The sequence below is a fragment of the Carassius carassius genome, chromosome 8 (assembly GCF_963082965.1).
Source record: "Carassius carassius chromosome 8, fCarCar2.1, whole genome shotgun sequence".
Taxonomy (NCBI): domain Eukaryota; kingdom Metazoa; phylum Chordata; class Actinopteri; order Cypriniformes; family Cyprinidae; genus Carassius; species Carassius carassius.
The window spans coordinates 526,454-544,592 of record NC_081762.1 but is presented as its reverse complement, the minus strand read 5'-3'; the positions used below and the strand labels follow the sequence as shown (position 1 = coordinate 544,592).

The following is an 18,139-nucleotide window of genomic DNA, read 5'->3' as shown; positions in this document are numbered from 1 at the left end:
AATATTATTAATAATATTTTCTGTTTTATATTTTCTATATATTTCTATTGATATATTTTGTTTTAATTATTATTATTATTATTTTTTTTTATAAATTTGAGTCATTTTGGTTTATGTTTGTTATTATTATTATTTATTATAATAATAATAATAATAATAATAAAAATATATATTTTATTCATTTTTTATGTTTTTAATGTTATTTCATTTAATTAAAATGTATTTCATGTAACAAAAATGTTTTAAATGGTTTTTGTTGTTCTAATAATAAATAAATATAATTAAATAATAGTAATAATATATTTATATATATATATATATATATATGTTTTATTTTTACTTTTTTATTTTTTTATAATTTTGAGTGTTTTTATAATAACCCTGGAGAGTTTACAGGGTCAAACCAACTAGTTCAGATGTGCGAGTGCTAGAAAGAGCGTCTGGAAGGTCGTTCTGCAGACGTTCTTCAGCAGGTCGTGTCCTAATAACAAAGAGCTGAAGCTCTGAGAAAGTTTCTCCAGCAGACCTGGATTATCTGGACATCGTGATCCACTTTTAGGAGTTTTTGTTTGCTGTTCTTCAGTAAAGGAGGCCAGTTTGCTGTTGGTTGTGCTTAATTTATCTCCTCGTTGCTCTCCTCAGACTGTCAGCGGGATCTTCTGGCCTCTTTGGCTTCGATCCCAAACCTGCTCCAAACACTCGAGCGGCTCTAAATCACACTCGAACCTTCAGTTCAGGGCCGTTTCCTTTTGCATAATGAACTCTAGTGTCCTGAAAACAGATCTCTGAACACTTATGAATGCTGGGTTATTAGAGTGTCTTGCAGTTATATTTAATGTTTTAAAATACACATTTTGGCTGTCATGTTTTGTTGTTATTGTCTACAGTGAGTTTTTACAGTGAAACAAAATATAGGCTCAGATCAACACGTGATATTTATAAAGGTTTATTTATTTGAAATAAACACAATCTGAACGAGAGTAAATTCAGCTTGTTACTCTTTTTAAACTTAATAACTAAAATGTACTAAAATAAAAGTTTTATAACTAATCTGAAACTGAAAGTAAAAATAATATATATAATAAAATATTAATAATAAAAAATATATAATAAATAATAATAATTAAAAAAAAAAAAAAAAAAAAAAAAAATATATATATATATATATATATATATATATATATATATATATATATATATGGCAAAAAAAGCAAAAATTTAAATTAAAAACTAAAATTAAAATACTTTTTTTTTTAAACTATAATAGTATTTCAATGATACTAAAGTGACACTGTTTGTAAAAAAAAAAAAAAAAAAAAAAAAAAAAATTGCCAAAAAATCCACACTTAAATGATATATAAATGATTGTTCCCATATAAACATTTAAACAGTGGCTGTAATAAATCTTGTATTCATGACAGATTTATTCAGATAATGAAAGCAACATTTTAAGTAAAAGTAGAATGAATATTCCCTTCGAAACCTGAAAGTAATTTTTGCCCGAATATTTTTGTTGTTTGCACATAATATTAAGCCTCAGTTCTTTAGAATATCTTTTATTTGGTGCTTGCAACAAGAAGGTCATGGGTTCGATTCCATGCATGAACTGAGAAAATGAGTGCTTTGGTAAAAGCTTCTGTCAAATGCATGAATGTCATTTCAGTAATTCAGCTCTGCTGTGTCTTCATCTGCGTCTAAATTATGTGTTTTTATGCATTATGCATTTATGCACGCTCATGATGCTGAAGCGGAGTTTGCGTGTGATTTCTTTCTTATATTGTGTGTGTTTCAGTATGTTCCTCCAGATCTGTGCATCTGTAGTTTTGTGCTGGAGCAGTCGCTGTCTGTCCGAGCGCTGCAGGAGATGCTCGCCAAAACCGGACAGAACAACGACGTACGTACAAAAACACACCATCTTCATGAATATAACCGTGTGTTTAACCAGCAGTGAATCGTTTGCTTCAGTCAGAATATCTTGTGCTCCGTAATAAATTAAGCTGTCAGAACAAACTCTCGTCCAGGAGCTTCAGAAGAAGTCGAGTTTCTGTGAAATAGCGTCTCACCGCTGTTAAACCTTCTCTTAGAATCAGCTATTATATTATATTATATTATATTATATTATATTATATTATATTATATTATATTATATTATATTATATTATATTATATTATATTATATTATATATTCATTACTTGAAATAAAATAAAAATTAACTGAAATAAATTTAACCTTGTTTTATTTCAGCTAGTATTTATATTATATTTTATTTTAATTTGTTAAAATAAAATAAAAATTAACTGAACTGAATTTAAGCTTTTTTTATTTCAGCTAGCATTTATTTTATATTATATATTGATTTGTTAAAATAAAATAAAAATGAACTGAAATAAATTTAAGCTTGTTTTATTTCAACTAGTACCGTATTTTCCGGACTATAAGTCGCACTTCTTTTCATAGTTTGGCTTATAGTCAGGTGCGACTTATTTATCAAAATTAATTTGACATGAACCGAGAGAAATGAACCAAGAGAAAACATTACCGTCTCCAGCCACAAGAGGGGGCTCTATGCTGCTCAGTGCTCCTGTAGTCTACACTGAAGACATAGAGCGCCCTCTTGCGGCTGTAGACGGTAATGTTTTCTCTTGGTTCTTGGTTCTAAATAAATGCGACTTATAGTCCAGTGCGACTTATAGTCCGAAAAATACGGTATTTATATTTAATTTTATTTTAATTTGTTGAAATAAAATAAAAAGTAACTGAAATTAATTTAAGCTTTTTTTATTTCAGCTAGTATTTATATTATATTTTCTATTAATTTGTTGAAATAAAATAAAAATAAACTGAAATTAATTTGAACTAGTTTTTTTTCATCTAGCATTTATATTATATTATATTATAGTATATATTGATTACTTGAAATAAACTAAAAACTAAAATGAATAAATAAACAACAAAATTGCTATATATATATATATATATATATTTATATATATATATATGTATATATATATAATAAATTAACAAAAACTAAAATATTATATAAATGACACTCAAATAAGACTGATTGAAAATGAATGCATAATTTTTTTAATATTTTTATATTTATAGAATAATCTGAGGTTCAGGGTCTCGGTGTTGATAGTCGTACCAGCCTCAGTTTGAAGTGTCTCTTCATGATCTGCTTGAAGCTGCAGGGCTTTTGTTTAAAGGTCAGACGTCTTTAAGGTCCAGCGATTGCTGCTTTTGCCCCCCGTGAATGATAAAGGTCTCCTCATCGGCTGCTCTTAGCCTGATGACCCACAGCAGCTCTGATCTTTGGCTTCAGTCTCCTCGTGTATCTGTTGTGTAATGATGAGTGTTTATCATCAAAAGCAAACGTCTCAAGCTGTTTTCTGTTGTTTCTTCACACCTCCCGCAGCAGTTCATCAGAAAGGTGAGTGATTCTCACTGTCGTCACGCTGTGATTTGAGTGTGTCTGATGATGGAGTGACTGTAATCATTGTTTTCAGGCGGCTCAGAGCGGAGGACACCGGACGTTACTGTACGGCCACGCTGTGCTCCTCAGACACTCCTTCAGCAGGATGGTTCGTCAGCTACATCCTCCATCAGATCCGTCTCTTAGGGAAGCATGTTTCTCCCATGGGATAAAACAAATCTAAAAGTTATAGTGACCTGTTCTCACCTTTCTGAGAAAATAAGGAGATTTCAAATGAAGAATTGCAATATTAAACTAGAAGAATTGTGAGATTTGAAGTAAAAAATTATGAGATTCCAAATAAAGACTTTGCGAGATTTCATATTATGAATTTCAAGATTTTAAACTAAAAGCTATAATGTTTCAAATTAAGAATTGCAAGATTTCAAATCAAGAATTGTAAGATTTCAAATTAAGATTTGCAAGAATTTAATTTAAAAGCCATGAGATTTCAAACTAAGAATTGCAAGATTTTTAAATAAAAAATCATGAGATTTCAAATGAAGAATTGAGATTTTAAATGAAAAATCGAGATTTCAAATTGAGAATTTCAAGATTTTAAAATAAAATCATGAAATTTCAAATGATGAATTGCAAGATTTCACATTGAAAACCATGGGATTTCAAATGAAGAATTGTGAGATTTCAAATTAAGATTTGCAAGATTTTAAACTAAAAGCTATAATGTTTCAAATTAAGAATTGCAAAATTTCAAATCAAGAATTGTAAGATTTCAAATTAAGATTTGCAAGAATTTAATTTAAAAGCCATGAGATTTCAAATTAAGAATTGCAAGATTTTTAAATAAAAAATCATGAGATTTCAAATGAAGAATTGAGATTTTAAATGAAAAATTGAGATTTCAAATTGAGAATTTCAAGATTTTAAAATAAAATCATGAAATTTCAAATGATGAATTGCAAGATTTCACATTGAAAACCATGGGATTTCAAATGAAGAATTGTGACATTTCAAATTAAGAATTGGCAAGATTTTAAATTTAAAAGCCATAAGATTTCAAATTAAGAATTGCAATATTTCAAATCAAGAATTGTAAGATTTCAAATTAAGAATTGAGATTTTAAATGAAAAAAAAAATTTAAATTTCAAATTGAGAATTTCAAGATTTTAAATGAAAAATCATGAGATTTCAAATGAAGAATTGCAAAATTTCACATTGAAAACCACGGGATTTCAAATGAAGAATTGCGAGATTTCAGATTAAGATTGGCAAGATTTTAAATTTAAAAGCCATAAAATTTCAAATTAAGAATTGCAATTTTTTAAAATAAAAATCACTGAATTTCAAATTAAGAATTGTACGATTTCAAATTAAAAATCATGAGATTTCAAATTAAGTATTGTAAGATTTAAAATGAAGAATTGTAAGATTATAAATGAAGAATTTATAGATTTTAAATAAAAAACCATGAAATTTCAAATTAAGAATTGTAAGATTTCAAATTAAGAATTTCAAGATTTCAAAAGAAGAATTGTGAGATTTGAAGTAAAAAATTATGAGATTCCAAATAAAGACTTTGCGAGATTTCATATTATGAATTGCTAGATTTAAAAATAAAAAATCATGAGATTTAAAATGAAAATTTTAAGATTTTAAATTGAAAATCATCAAATTTAAAATTAAGCATTGAAAGATATAAACTCTGAATTGTAAAATTTAAATTGAGGAATTGAGATTTAAAATTGAGAATTTGTTTTATTTTTATCCTGTGGTGGAAAAAAAGCTTCTGTAGTTTGACTTTCTGCAGGATGTGTGAGAGTTGAATGTTTTCTGTCGCAGTATCTGACGTGTTTGAAGACGTCGCGCTCAGTGACGGATAAACTGTCGTTTGATGTGGGACTTCAGGAAGACTCGACAGGTGAAGCATGATTGTTCAGACTGAAGGTGATGAAGCTGAGATCTGACGATCCGTGTGTTTGTGTTCTCAGGTGAGGCCTGCTGGTGGACAATTCATCCTGCATCTAAACAGAGATCAGAAGGGGAGAAGGTGCGTATCGGAGATGATCTCATACTCGTCAGCGTCTCATCAGAGCGATATCTGGTAAGTGTGAAGTACAATAAACATTACGTTTGATTTTCTATCTATCTATCTATCTATCTATCTATCTATCTATCTATCTATCTATCTATCTAAATCATAAATTTTCATGACTACTAAACTTTTCATTATAGTTTAAATGATCATTATTATTATTTCATAATGATACTAATAATAAATAACTAATATTAATATCTTTTTATCATTTATTTAATTTCAATTACATTTTAGTATTTATTTAGTTCATTTTAATTGTATTTTTGTATATTTATTATTTTATTATCTTGTATTCATTTATGTATTTTTTTATTTATAGTTCAGAATACTATTTATTTGTTTATTAAATATATATATTTATTTCCACAATTATTAAGCTTTTAAGAGCTGTAAACATATTTATGTTTTGTTTTATAGTTTTTTTAAAGTATTTTAATCTACTGTTTAATCATTTTGTTTACATTTTAATTATTTTTTCATTTATTAAATGTATCTATCTATTTATTATTTATTTATTTACATGACTATCAAGCTTTTCAGTGCTGCGAGCATATTCTTTTTTTTTTTTTATTCATTAATTCATTCTCATGGCAATTATTTATTAATATTTTGTATTTAATTATTTAGACTTTATTCATGTGACTTAAGTTTTCCAGTGTTGTAACATACTTTTGTTTTAAAGTTCATAAGGTAGCAGAAATGATCCTTTTTTCATCTTTCTAGTACTGATTCACTCTTCGAATGTCATACAGCAAATCCATGATTGTCACTTCCAGTATAAACCGCAGTCGCGTCTGAATGCGTGACTCATGGACGTGTCTGCAATGTGTTTGTGTGATCTCCTGTGAGATGATCCGCTCCGGATGGGCATTAGTCATTCATCCACAGGCCCAGTGTGGCTCATGATCTGCTTCCTGTCTCTCCAGAAGATCCAAACGTCAGTGTATTAGTTAGAGGATGGTTAATTCTCTAGGTTATTCTGAATTTATGCAAGCGTGTCCCATGATGCCAAGCTTCTCGGTTGTGGCCTCTGATGCATCATGAGACAGACATGACATGGGAGGATGTGTTGCCATGGTAACTACTGTGCACCTGGTCTCCTCAGCATCTGTCCATATCCAATGGCAGCATCCAGGTGGATGTGTCCTTCATGCAGACGCTGTGGAACGTCCATCCCACCTGCTCAGGGAGCAACGTGGAGGAAGGTCGGTGCTTCTTAGTGCTGTTTATGTCACTCATTACTACTTCTAGAACTGATAGTGACATGATGAGCCTCTAACAGTTAGTATTGAAGTTCTGTGTGTGTATCATACTTGACTGCTTAATGATGGTTTTTCTTTCGTCCAATAGGATACCTTCTTGGCGGTCATGTGATGCGTCTTTTTCACGGACACGATGAGGTTCTGACCATCCCGGGATCTGATCAGAGTGAAGAAGAGCAGAGGTAGAAACCGTCATCGGGCCAATGAAATTTTAATATCAGTGTGATAATGATGTCGTTTTTATAAGAATTAAAAAAAAATATATATATATTTTCTGTTTTCATTTAAGTTACATTTTTAGTAATTTTGTTGTTGTAGTTGTTTTTTTTTCAGGTTCATTATTAGTGGGAAAAAAAGGTTTTAAAAAGTATGATTTCTACACCTGGAAAAGTCTTAAAAGACCATGGGCATATTTATAACTAATGTAGATTTTCCTTTGTTTATTTTATTAGTTAAAGGAGTAGCTCATTTCCAGAATAAAAATGTTTTGGTACTTTGCTCTCCCCCAAAGTCATTCGAGATGATCATGTCTGTCGGTCTTCAGTTGCAAAGTAATGAAGGTTTTTTGGGAAAACATGCAGGATTTTTCTCCATATAATAGCGTTCAATGGGGAGCAACAGGCTGAAAGTCAAATTTCAGAATCAGTGCAGCTTCAAAAAGAGCTCTACAGGATCCCGGCCGAGGAATAAGAGTCTTATCTAGAGAAACCATTGCTCATTTTCTTTAAAAAATTAACATTTATATGCTTTTTTTCATCCACAAATGCTGGTGTAAAGAAGTGGGGTCAGAATGATGTGTCATTTATCTGTGATGTTCATCTAGATGTGGGTCTGTGACGTAGCATCCCCTAGGATCCGGCGTAATGGCTGTTGTCTATGTATAGCGAGTGTGTGTCAGACTGAAGTGGGTCGAGCTGAAGTAACCCAGGGCCGTCTGAGGATGCTGAGGATGTGATCGTAGGCGTGCGGCCTATTTTTAGCGCTGGCATTTAGTGCATCATCTGCAAGATTAGATATCGTCTTCAGCTCTGGCCTGTGGCGCTGCGTCCTGTCCTTGAAATATAATCAGAGAAACGTCCTCCTCTAAAGGATTTTCTGCTAGACCTCCTTCAGATGTATTGCAGATCTGACACCACGGAGGGCAGAAATGAATGATTTCTGTTGTATAAGTGATGGAGAGAGTGTTTGTTCATTATAATATAGGAGAACGTCCTCCATAAGATGTGCAATGCATCTAAACTGATCAATAAAGCTGTCAGTAATGATGTGACGTTCATCTTTAACAGAAAATGTCTTCTAAAGCACGTTAGTTGTACAACCCGAATTCCGGAAAAGTTGGGACGTTTTTTAAATTTTAATAAAATGAAAACTAAAGGAATTTCAAATCACATGAGCCAATATTTTATTCACAATAGAACATAGATAACGTAGCAAATGTTTAAACTGAGAAATTTTACACTTTTATCCATTTAATTAGCTCATTTAAAATTTAATGCCTGCTACAGGTCTCAAAAAAGTTGGCACGGGGGCAACAAATGGCTAAAAAAGCAAGCAATTTTGAAAAGATTCAGCTGGGAGAACATCTAGTGATTAATTAAGTTAATTGATATCAGGTCTGTAACATGATTAGCTATAAAAGCTTTGTCTTAGAGAAGCAGAGTCTCTCAGAAGTAAAGATCAGAGGCTCTCCAATCTGTGAAAGACTGCGTAAAAAAATTGTGGAAAACTTTAAAAACAATGTTCATCAACGTCAAATTGCAAAGGCTTTGCAAATCTCATCATCTACAGTGCATAACATCATCAAAAGATTCAGAGAAACTGGAGAAATCTCTGTGCGTAAGGGACAAGGCCGGAGACCTTTATTGGATGCCCGTGGTCTTCGGGCTCTCAGACGACACTGCATCACTCATCGGCATGATTGTGTCAATGACATTACTAAATGGGCCCAGGAATACTTTCAGAAACCACTGTCGGTAAACACAATCCGCCGTGCCATCAGCAGATGCCAACTAAAGCTCTATCATGCAAAAAGGAAGCCATATGTGAACATGGTCCAGAAGCACCGTCGTGTCCTGTGGGCCAAGGCTCATTTAAAATGGACTATTTCAAAGTGGAATAGTGTTTTATGGTCAGACGAGTCCAAATTTGACATTCTTGTTGGAAATCACGGACGCCGTGTCCTCCGGGCTAAAGAGGAGGGAGACCTTCCAGCATGTTATCAGCGTTCAGTTCAAAAGCCAGCATCTCTGATGGTATGGGGGTGCATAAGTGCATACGGTATGGGCAGCTTGCATGTTTTGGAAGGCTCTGTGAATGCTGAAAGGTATATAAAGGTTTTAGAGCAACATATGCTTCCCTCCAAACAACGTCTATTTCAGGGAAGGCCTTGTTTATTTCAGCAGGACAATGCAAAACCACATACTGCAGCTATAACAACAGCATGGCTTCGTCGTAGAAGAGTCCGGGTGCTAACCTGGCCTGCCTGCAGTCCAGATCTTTCACCTATAGAGAACATTTGGCGCATCATTAAACGAAAAATACGTCAAAGACGACCACGAACTCTTCAGCAGCTGGAAATCTATATAAGGCAAGAATGGGACCAAATTCCAACAGCAAAACTCCAGCAACTCATAGCCTCAATGCCCAGACGTCTTCAAACTGTTTTGAAAAGAAAAGGAGATGCTACACCATGGTAAACATGCCCCGTCCCAACTATTTTGAGACCTGTAGCAGAAATCAAAATTTAAATGAGCTCATTTTGTGCATAAAATTGTAAACTTTCTCAGTTTAAACATTTGCTATGTTATCTATGTTCTATTGTGAATAAAATATTGGCTCATTTGATTTGAAAGTCTTTTAGTTTTCATTTTATTAAAATTTAAAAAACGTCCCAACTTTTCCGGAATTCGGGTTGTATCTATCTATCTATCTATCTATCTATCTATCTATCTATCTATCTATCTATCTATCTATATATATATATTTTTTTTGTTGACAGTGGTAGTTAGTTAAGGTCGACTGATTTTACTAATAACGATAGCTAGGTTGGACCGAACTAGCAGATAACCGATTAATCAGCAAAAAGTTGTAAAAATAGATACTAAATTATAAGAAACAAAACACAGCAAGCCAGAAAAACTACCAGTATGGATTTTTACCGATAACCGATTATCGGTTATTCTGTTCTAGCAATCAATTATCGGTGCCGATTTATCTAAACAATTGATTCAACCTCAAATATTAGACATTATTTTGCTGAGTGATGGAATGTTATTTCATATAATGGAGGAGAACATCTTCCATGAGATGTGCAATGTATTTTAACTGATTAATAAAGCCTTCAGTAACCATGTGACGTTCTTTAGAGACACCGTTAGCAGAAAAAGTCTTCTAAAGCGCATTAGTTGTAGGTCAGGAGAGTTTGTCAGTTTTATTGTTTAACTTCACTATATGTTTGTATTAGGTGTGTAAATAATTGATAAGATATTATATCTCAATATTAACTAGGATTTTGTTGACAGTGGTAATTTGTTAAGGTCGACTATTTTTACTAATAACGAATACTAGATTGGACCGCACTAGCAGATAACTGATTAATCAACCAAAAGTTTTTTAAAATAGATACTAAATTATAAGAAACAGAACACAGCAAGCCAGAAAAACTGCAAGTATGGATTTTTACCGATAACCGATTATCGGTTATTCTGTTCCAGCAATGGATTATCGGTGCCAATTTATCTAAACAATTGATTCAAACTCTAATATTTAGGCATTATTTTGCTGAGTGATGGAGTGTTATTTCATATAATGCAGGAAAACGTCTTCCATGAGATGTGCAATGCATTTGAATTGATCAATAAAGCCTTCAGTAATCATGTGACGTTCATCTTTAGAGACACCGTTAACAGAAAACCTCTTCTAAAGCGCATTAGTTGTAGGTCAGGAGAGTTTAAGTCAGTTTAATTGTTTAATTTCATTATATGTGTGTATTAGGCGTGTGAGAAATTGACGATATTTCTCGATATTTACTAAGATTTTGTTGTCAGTGATAATTAATTGAGGTCGACTGATACTAGGTTTTACTGATAATTATAACTAGGTTGGACCACACTAGCCAATAACCAATTAATCAACAAAAAGTTTTTTAAATAGATACTTAATTATAAGAACAACATAACACAGCAAGCCAGAAAAACTACAAGTATGGATTTTTACTGATAACCGATTATCGGTTATTCTGTTCTAGGAATCGATTATCAGTGTTGATTAATCTGGTCAATTCATCGACTTCTAATATTTAGACATTATTTTCCTAAGCGATGGAGAGAATTAATTTCCAGGGGAATTATTATTATTATATCTGGATGAGGCCACTTTTTTTTACAACCTTATTAGATTTTGCAAGTGAGAGTTTAACATATAAGATAATGCATATTAATCATTAATTTTTTCCAGTAAGACACCAAATTCTGTTATCAACTAAAAATCATTATCAACTTTATCTATTTTTGCACTGCAGAAGTGGCACAGCAGCAGTATTTTGATGTATTAACACACCAATAGTATTTGTAATAAATAATTTTTATATTGTGAATATGAAATAAATTTTTTATTTTAATTAAATACCACTTCCAGGAGGTAGTGAGTGAGTCATCTGGTGATTGATTCAACCGTTTCATTCAAACTGCTGATTTGTTCATGAACGAATCATTGAATCATTGATTCGTTCACAGATTTTGATTCATTCAGTAATGAAACACCGCGGTTTGCACAACAGTTTGGAACTATTGCTGTTGGCAAAATAGAGCACAAAAAGACAATATTGTGTCTAAAACCATTTAGACATGTAATTTTAGAGTTGTTTAACTTGCTTGATCAAATCCACAGCCTGTTTAGGCATCAGTTTAGTATGCAATCCTGTTTTCTTTGGTGTTTTTCAGATTGGTGAACTATGAGACAGGTAAAGCCGGAGCAAAAGCCCGATCTCTCTGGCGGCTGGAGCCACTACGCATCAGGTGAGAAGATCTAGTGCTCTGGTTTCCATCAAGTCAAAAGTCCTCGAGGATGTTCTCTAGTAATTATGTGACCGTGCATACCCATAATTCCCATTTCTGTGTGTGTTCAGTTGGTGTGGCAGTCACATCCGCTGGGGTCAGCCGTTCCGTCTGCGTCACCTGACCACCGGTCACTATCTGGCGCTTACAGAAGACCGAGGCGTCGTTCTGCAGGACAGGGAGAGATCGGACACCACGTCCACAGCCTTCTGCTTCAGAGCCTCCAAGGTCTCACACATTCAACCCAATACACAACATTTACTACAAAGGGTTAAAGGAATAGTTCACCCAAAACCGAAAAGCTGCTCAAAATCAAAACAGATTTGTAGAAATGTAGCATTGCATCAGTGTCTCAGCAATAGATGCTCTGCAGTGAATGGGTGCCGCCAGAATGAGAGTCCAAACCAGTCCAACTGTTTTGAACATTGATAATAATCAGAAATGTCTCTTGAGCAGTAAATCATCATATTTTCATGATTTCTGAAGATCATGTGACACTGAAGACTGGAGGAATGATGCTGAAAATACAGCGGAGCATCAATTACACAAATGCAGCTTTGCTGAGCAGAAGAGACTTCGATATTAGTCTAAATCACTGAAAGTTTATTGAATTATTAGTGTTAAATCTGTAAAGGATAGATGCAGTAAGTGAGACTGTATGATGTTTAATGCAGACAGTTATTCCAGCTCTCGATGGGTCAATATTCAGTGAAGAAGATCTTCCTCGAGAGCTCTGTTAAATAAGAACCATCACTATTATCATGAGTCATTTGTCATCCAGTTATTCTTCCTCCGCTGCTTTGATTTTGTTCTTTATGTTCCAGCAGGGAAAACAAACCCAGCGTCTTAATTAGGATTCATCAGTTTTGCCTCTGGATGTGCTGTAATGTAATGTTCCTTTGTTGTGCTGTTATCGAGTCATTTTCATCTTGATTAGTTTGATCTATCATCGTGTTCTCAGGTCAGACTCACTCAGCATCACATGATTGATTAGAATGAGATCAGCTGTAAACAATGCATGCTTTCAGTGGAATTTGTGCAAATGTGAATACATTTGCATCAAATATTTTATATTGAATTGTTGCACAAATAATTTTGATATGGATTAATGTTCAGTGTATGTTGCACTTGCTGATTTTAATACAAATTCAATGTGCAACCCGTGACAGAAAGAGCAGATTTCTCCAGGTTTCCAGTCTTGAATGTGGGGTTTGTGTTCCTCCAGGAAAAGCTGGAGTGCGGTCTGAAGCGGGACATCGAGGGGATGGGAGTGGCTGAGATCAAATACGGAGATTCTCTGTGTTTCTTGATGCACGTGGCGACGGGTCTCTGGCTGTCCTTTCAGGCACCAGATGTCAAATCCGCTCGACTCGGGCCGCTCAAACGCCGGGTGAGATTCACATGTTCTGTTTCTTCATCCAGCCGTGCATTATTGATGTTATACATTTGTGTAAAGCTAGCACAGATGTAATGAGTAGCAGTGCTATTTCAGGTACTAATATAGCTTTTAAAAATATTTTCAATTATTATTTATTTTTTCTGTTTTCATTTACATTTTTAGTCATTTTAGTTTTTTTAAATAACAGTTATTTTTAAATTAATTTTAATATTTTTTAAGTTTTACTTTTAGTACTTAAAGTTAAATTGAGTCAAATTTATAAATATATAAATTTATTAAGTTTTTTATATTTCAGTTTTAGTTTATTTGATGTTTATTTTATTACATTTTTTATTTTTATTTAATGTTTTTTTTTTTTTGGTTTTAGTTTTTATTAATTCGATTATTAGTTTGAGTTATTTTTGTATGTCAAGTTAAACTAAACAAAAATGAGAAATATTGTCTTGGCAACTATCTGAAATTAATAGCTTAAAATATTAATTATTATTTTATTTTGTTATTTTATTTCAGTTGCTGAATTTCTTTTGTGTGTAAGGTTTTAGTTTTAAGTTTATTTATTTTAAAATCTCTATTTAATCATTATACATTTTTTTTATTTCAGTTTTATTTTTATTTTTTTATTTCAGTTCATTTTTATTTTAGTACAGTTACTGACTTTTTTGTGGTTTTACTTTTAGATTTATATACAGTATTTATTTTAAAATGTCTATATATTCTGTATTAATTTTCATTTGAGTTTTTTTATGTATATTTAATTTTATTTCAGTTAATGTATAACGTTAATGTTTAATTAATCTAACTAGTCGAGTAAAATGTATTAACATTTTCTACTATTACTTTCTTCTTTATGAGCTCCTATTAATTCAGAGGAGTATTTTTATCTTGCTGACACTCAGAGTTTGTGAATCAAGGCTCATAAAATGTTGGTTTCAGCTCATGTTCTGTGTTTCTCTGTTGCTCAGGTGTGTCTTCATTCAGAAGGACACATGGACGATGGTTTGACGTTACAGCGATGTCAACACGAGGAGTCGAGAGCCGCTCGAATCATCCGCAACACCACGCGACTCTTCAGCTGCTTCATCAGGTACAGAGGAGTTAAAGCTGTGGTTTAGCAGCACATTCAACACTTCCACAGACGTCTCATAGTGATGAGTTGATAAAGATTCACTCATTCTCTTGCCAGATGGTGCATTGGTGCACACAAACACACGCCTGTCAGGCTATTTGTGGTTCTCACATGCATCTTGAGTGTTCAGCGTGAGCCGTGCTCCTGATGCAGCATGTGCTGGCCTTCGCCCGGGCCGTTTTCAGGAAATATGTTTCATAATCTTACATAAGCGATGCTGTTTTGGCTCAGAGTCCAATCAGCGGGAAGCTGCATGTTCTTCTGGGAAGCTCATTACTGTCACAAAAGCGCTCCTCATGACACACTTCATGCCTCTTCGGCTTCATGCCTCCTGTGATTTTTCCTGTTTGAGTGGAAACCTGAAAAAAATTAAAATGGCCAGAGTGTTGAGTTTATATCTCGCAGATCTGGTTTATTATTGTTTTATAATCAGAATTCCGAGATTACGTCTTGTGATGTTTTTTTTCCCCTCTGGATACTAAGTTTATATCTCACAATTTTGATGTTTTTCTCAGAATTGAAAAAACTTTCACAATGTCACAATGTTGCATTTTTCTTAGAATTCTGAGTTTGTCTTAAAACTTGACCTTTTCCTCAATTCAAAGTTTTTGTCTCAAAATTTAATTCTTAATAATTTTCACGTTTTTCTAAGAATTTTTTTTTTTTGTCTCATACTTTTCACATTTCTCTTCTCAGAACTCTTACAATCAATACCTTTTTTTTTTCAATTCTAAGTTTTCATTTTGCAGTTTCATGCTTCGTAATAATGTCGTTTTTTTGTCTGATTCTTAATTTATATCTCACAATTTTGATGTTTTTTTAAGCTACCAAAAAGAATTGTGAGCTATGAACTCAGAATTGCAAGAAAAACTGAGATAAAAAATGGCAATCACCGTTGTAGTTTTTTCTTAAATTCCAGAAACGAGCTTCCATATGTTTGAGATGGTCACAGATATTGTGTTTTTTCCCCACTAGTTTTAAATCTTTTTTTTTAAGTTCTCAATTAGTAAAGCATGGCGCTTGCAACATGAAGGTTGTGGGTTTGATTCCCAGGAAATGGGTTCAGATCAAATACAGATCTCGAATCTGCTGTGAGTGAATAAATGTAAACGTGTTCAGGACGTCAAATCGCACTTATTTCTATAGCGCTTTATACAATACAGATCATTGGAAGCAGCTTCACAGAAATAAACAAGAAAAATTCACAAACAAATTCAGTTTTAGCCTACAGAAAAAAGAAGAGTCGTTATTCAGAGATCAATTCACTCTTCCAATAGTGTAAGTGCTGTCGAACTGATAATATTACTAGAGCAGTGAACACTTATGCATGTGGTAGATGCATCTTGCATTTGATGAGTTCATGCATTCCCTGGGAATCGAACCCATGACCTTTGTGTTGCTAGCTCAGTGCTCTACTGTTTGAGCCACAGGTGTTTAATGTCAGACGTCTCTGATGCCGTTTTGACAGAGAGCTCGACGGTTTGAGTGCCAAGAACCGCTCGTCTGTGGTTCTGCCCATCGAAGAGGTTCTCCAGACTCTTAACGACCTGATCGCGTACTTCAGACTTCCTGACGCCGAGCTGGAGCACGAGAAGAAGCAGATCAAGCTGCGCTCGCTGAAGAACCGACAGAACCTCTTCAAGCAGGAGGTGAGCGGAGCAGTGCATCCATGCATCATGTTTTCAGTGTCGATTTTCTGTCACCACAACAAAGCTTTATTTAAATGATGACTATCAATTACGGGATGTCTAATGTTTTCTCTTAAAATCATTTTGTTAAGTGAATCGATTGATGCAGTCCTGATGCAACACTGCAAAAAGTGATTATATTACTCAGTATTTTTGTCTTGTTTCCCAGAACAAACATCCTAATGATTCCTCAATCAAGTACATTTACTTGAAAAGCAAAATTATGTACGATAAGTCTTGTTTTCTGAGAAATGTATGCATAAAATGTGAAGTAAAAAAAAAAAAGCTTTATAAATATATTTAGTGAAAATGTTAAATAAATAGTTTTATTATTATTATTTAAATACATTTAACAGGAATATGAAATAAATGCATTTTATTATTATTTGAAAACATTTATAAATAGATAAACAATTGTATTTAAAAAATTCATTTAATATACAACAAAAATACAAAAAGGTATGAAATACATTTTTATTTTTATTTGAATAGATTTATAAGCATGTTTAACAAAATGTGGATGTAAATAATAATTAAACATTTAACAAAAATATAAAATAAATGTTTTATTATTATTTTAATATTTAGAATTATATTAAACTGAAATTTGAAATTATAATTTGTTGTTATTAAAATAATGTTATTATAATTTAATATCTTTTCCTACTCTGTATTTTTGTCTCGTTTCCAGTACATTTACTTCAAAAACAAAAAGTCATCAGATAAGTCTATGCTCGAAAATAGGGTTAGAATTGTTTTTTTTTTGTTGTTTTTAAAAAGGAAAAGCAAATACATTTTTTGACCCCCATGGGAATATATGTTTTTTCCGTTTAAGCATAAAATCACTTTAATTTGATTCAATTTGTCAGAAAACACAACATTTTGTAATTTTGCAATGTAAATGAATCTTGATTTTAAGAATGTTTAATTATTCGTAATAGAAAACAAGACAAAAATCACTTATTACAGTGCAGAAGACAGGATTCATAAAATGTAGTGTTTTCTATATGATGTGTTTATTGAGAACTGAACGAGTTGTGAATGAATCTGCTGAGATGATGCGATGTGTGTGTGTGTGTGTGTGTGTGTGTGTCTCAGGGGATGCTGTCTCTGGTGTCCAGCTGCATCGACCGCTTGAGTGTTTATAATAGCGCGGCTCATTTCGGAGAGTGTGCAGGTGAAGAGGCCGGAGTCGCATGGAAGGACATCCTCAACCTGCTCTACGAGCTTCTGGGTAAGAACCCGATCGCTGATGCCGTTCAGTTTCACTTCTGCAGTGTTGCTTCTCAACCAACATTGTGCAGTTCAAGCACAGAATGCTTTAGACGTCTCCCTGTTCAACACACTGAGAAGTATTAATCAGTGAGACAGCTAAGTGAATGTGGACACAGTTAAATGCATTAAATTTATTAGTATTTTATTTATTTATTTAACAAAATATGTTTTTCTTATTAATTGAATATATTTATACATTTTTATTATTTAAAAGTCTGTAAATGTATTTAACAAAGCTATAAAATACATTTATTTTTTAAATACATATATTTAAATAATAAAATTGACCGCCTGAATGCAATGTAAGTCACTTTGGATAAAAGCGTCTGCTAAATGCATAAATGTAAATGCGAATAAATAATTTTATATTTAACAATAATATTTTTTAATAAATAATTTTATTATTTAAAAGTCTGTAAATGTGTTTCACAAAACTATGAAATTATGAATGCATTATTTAAAAACATTTTAACACATATATTTACATAATAATTTAATATTTAACAAAAAAGTAAAATTTTAAACATATTAGCAAAACATTTGAATAATAAATCATTGATTTATTCTTAAAATAAGCTAGTTTATTAGTAAATGTATTTCTAAATGTATTTAACTGGCAAATTAGATAAATATTAAATACTGAAATGAATGTGAGAAACACTGATATAGATGATAATTAAATACATTTTTATTATTTATATGTTTAGCAAATATATTAGATACAGTATATTTGTATTATTATTACATAAATATATTTAGAAATATATGAAATAAATACATTTATTAATTAAATACATTTTTA

The 18,139-nt window shown here is 32.3% G+C and overlaps 1 protein-coding gene across 8 annotated transcripts in view; it reads left to right on the top strand.

Annotated features, from left to right (window-relative positions):
• Positions 1–18,139, top strand: part of LOC132144914 (ryanodine receptor 3) — a 155,661-nt gene that overhangs the window by 19,641 nt on the left and 117,881 nt on the right. For all 8 annotated transcript variants that reach the window (XM_059555500.1, XM_059555495.1, XM_059555498.1 and 5 more), the window contains exons 3-15: positions 1,793–1,894; positions 3,420–3,434; positions 3,511–3,585; positions 5,278–5,356; positions 5,427–5,539; positions 6,639–6,738; positions 6,884–6,977; positions 11,736–11,810; positions 11,921–12,077; positions 13,075–13,239; positions 14,211–14,332; positions 15,843–16,023; positions 17,161–17,296. In XM_059555500.1, coding sequence (XP_059411483.1) covers positions 1,793–1,894; positions 3,420–3,434; positions 3,511–3,585; positions 5,278–5,356; positions 5,427–5,539; positions 6,639–6,738; positions 6,884–6,977; positions 11,736–11,810; positions 11,921–12,077; positions 13,075–13,239; positions 14,211–14,332; positions 15,843–16,023; positions 17,161–17,296 — 1,414 coding nt within the window. The remainder of the gene's footprint in view (positions 1–1,792; positions 1,895–3,419; positions 3,435–3,510; positions 3,586–5,277; positions 5,357–5,426; positions 5,540–6,638; positions 6,739–6,883; positions 6,978–11,735; positions 11,811–11,920; positions 12,078–13,074; positions 13,240–14,210; positions 14,333–15,842; positions 16,024–17,160; positions 17,297–18,139) is intronic.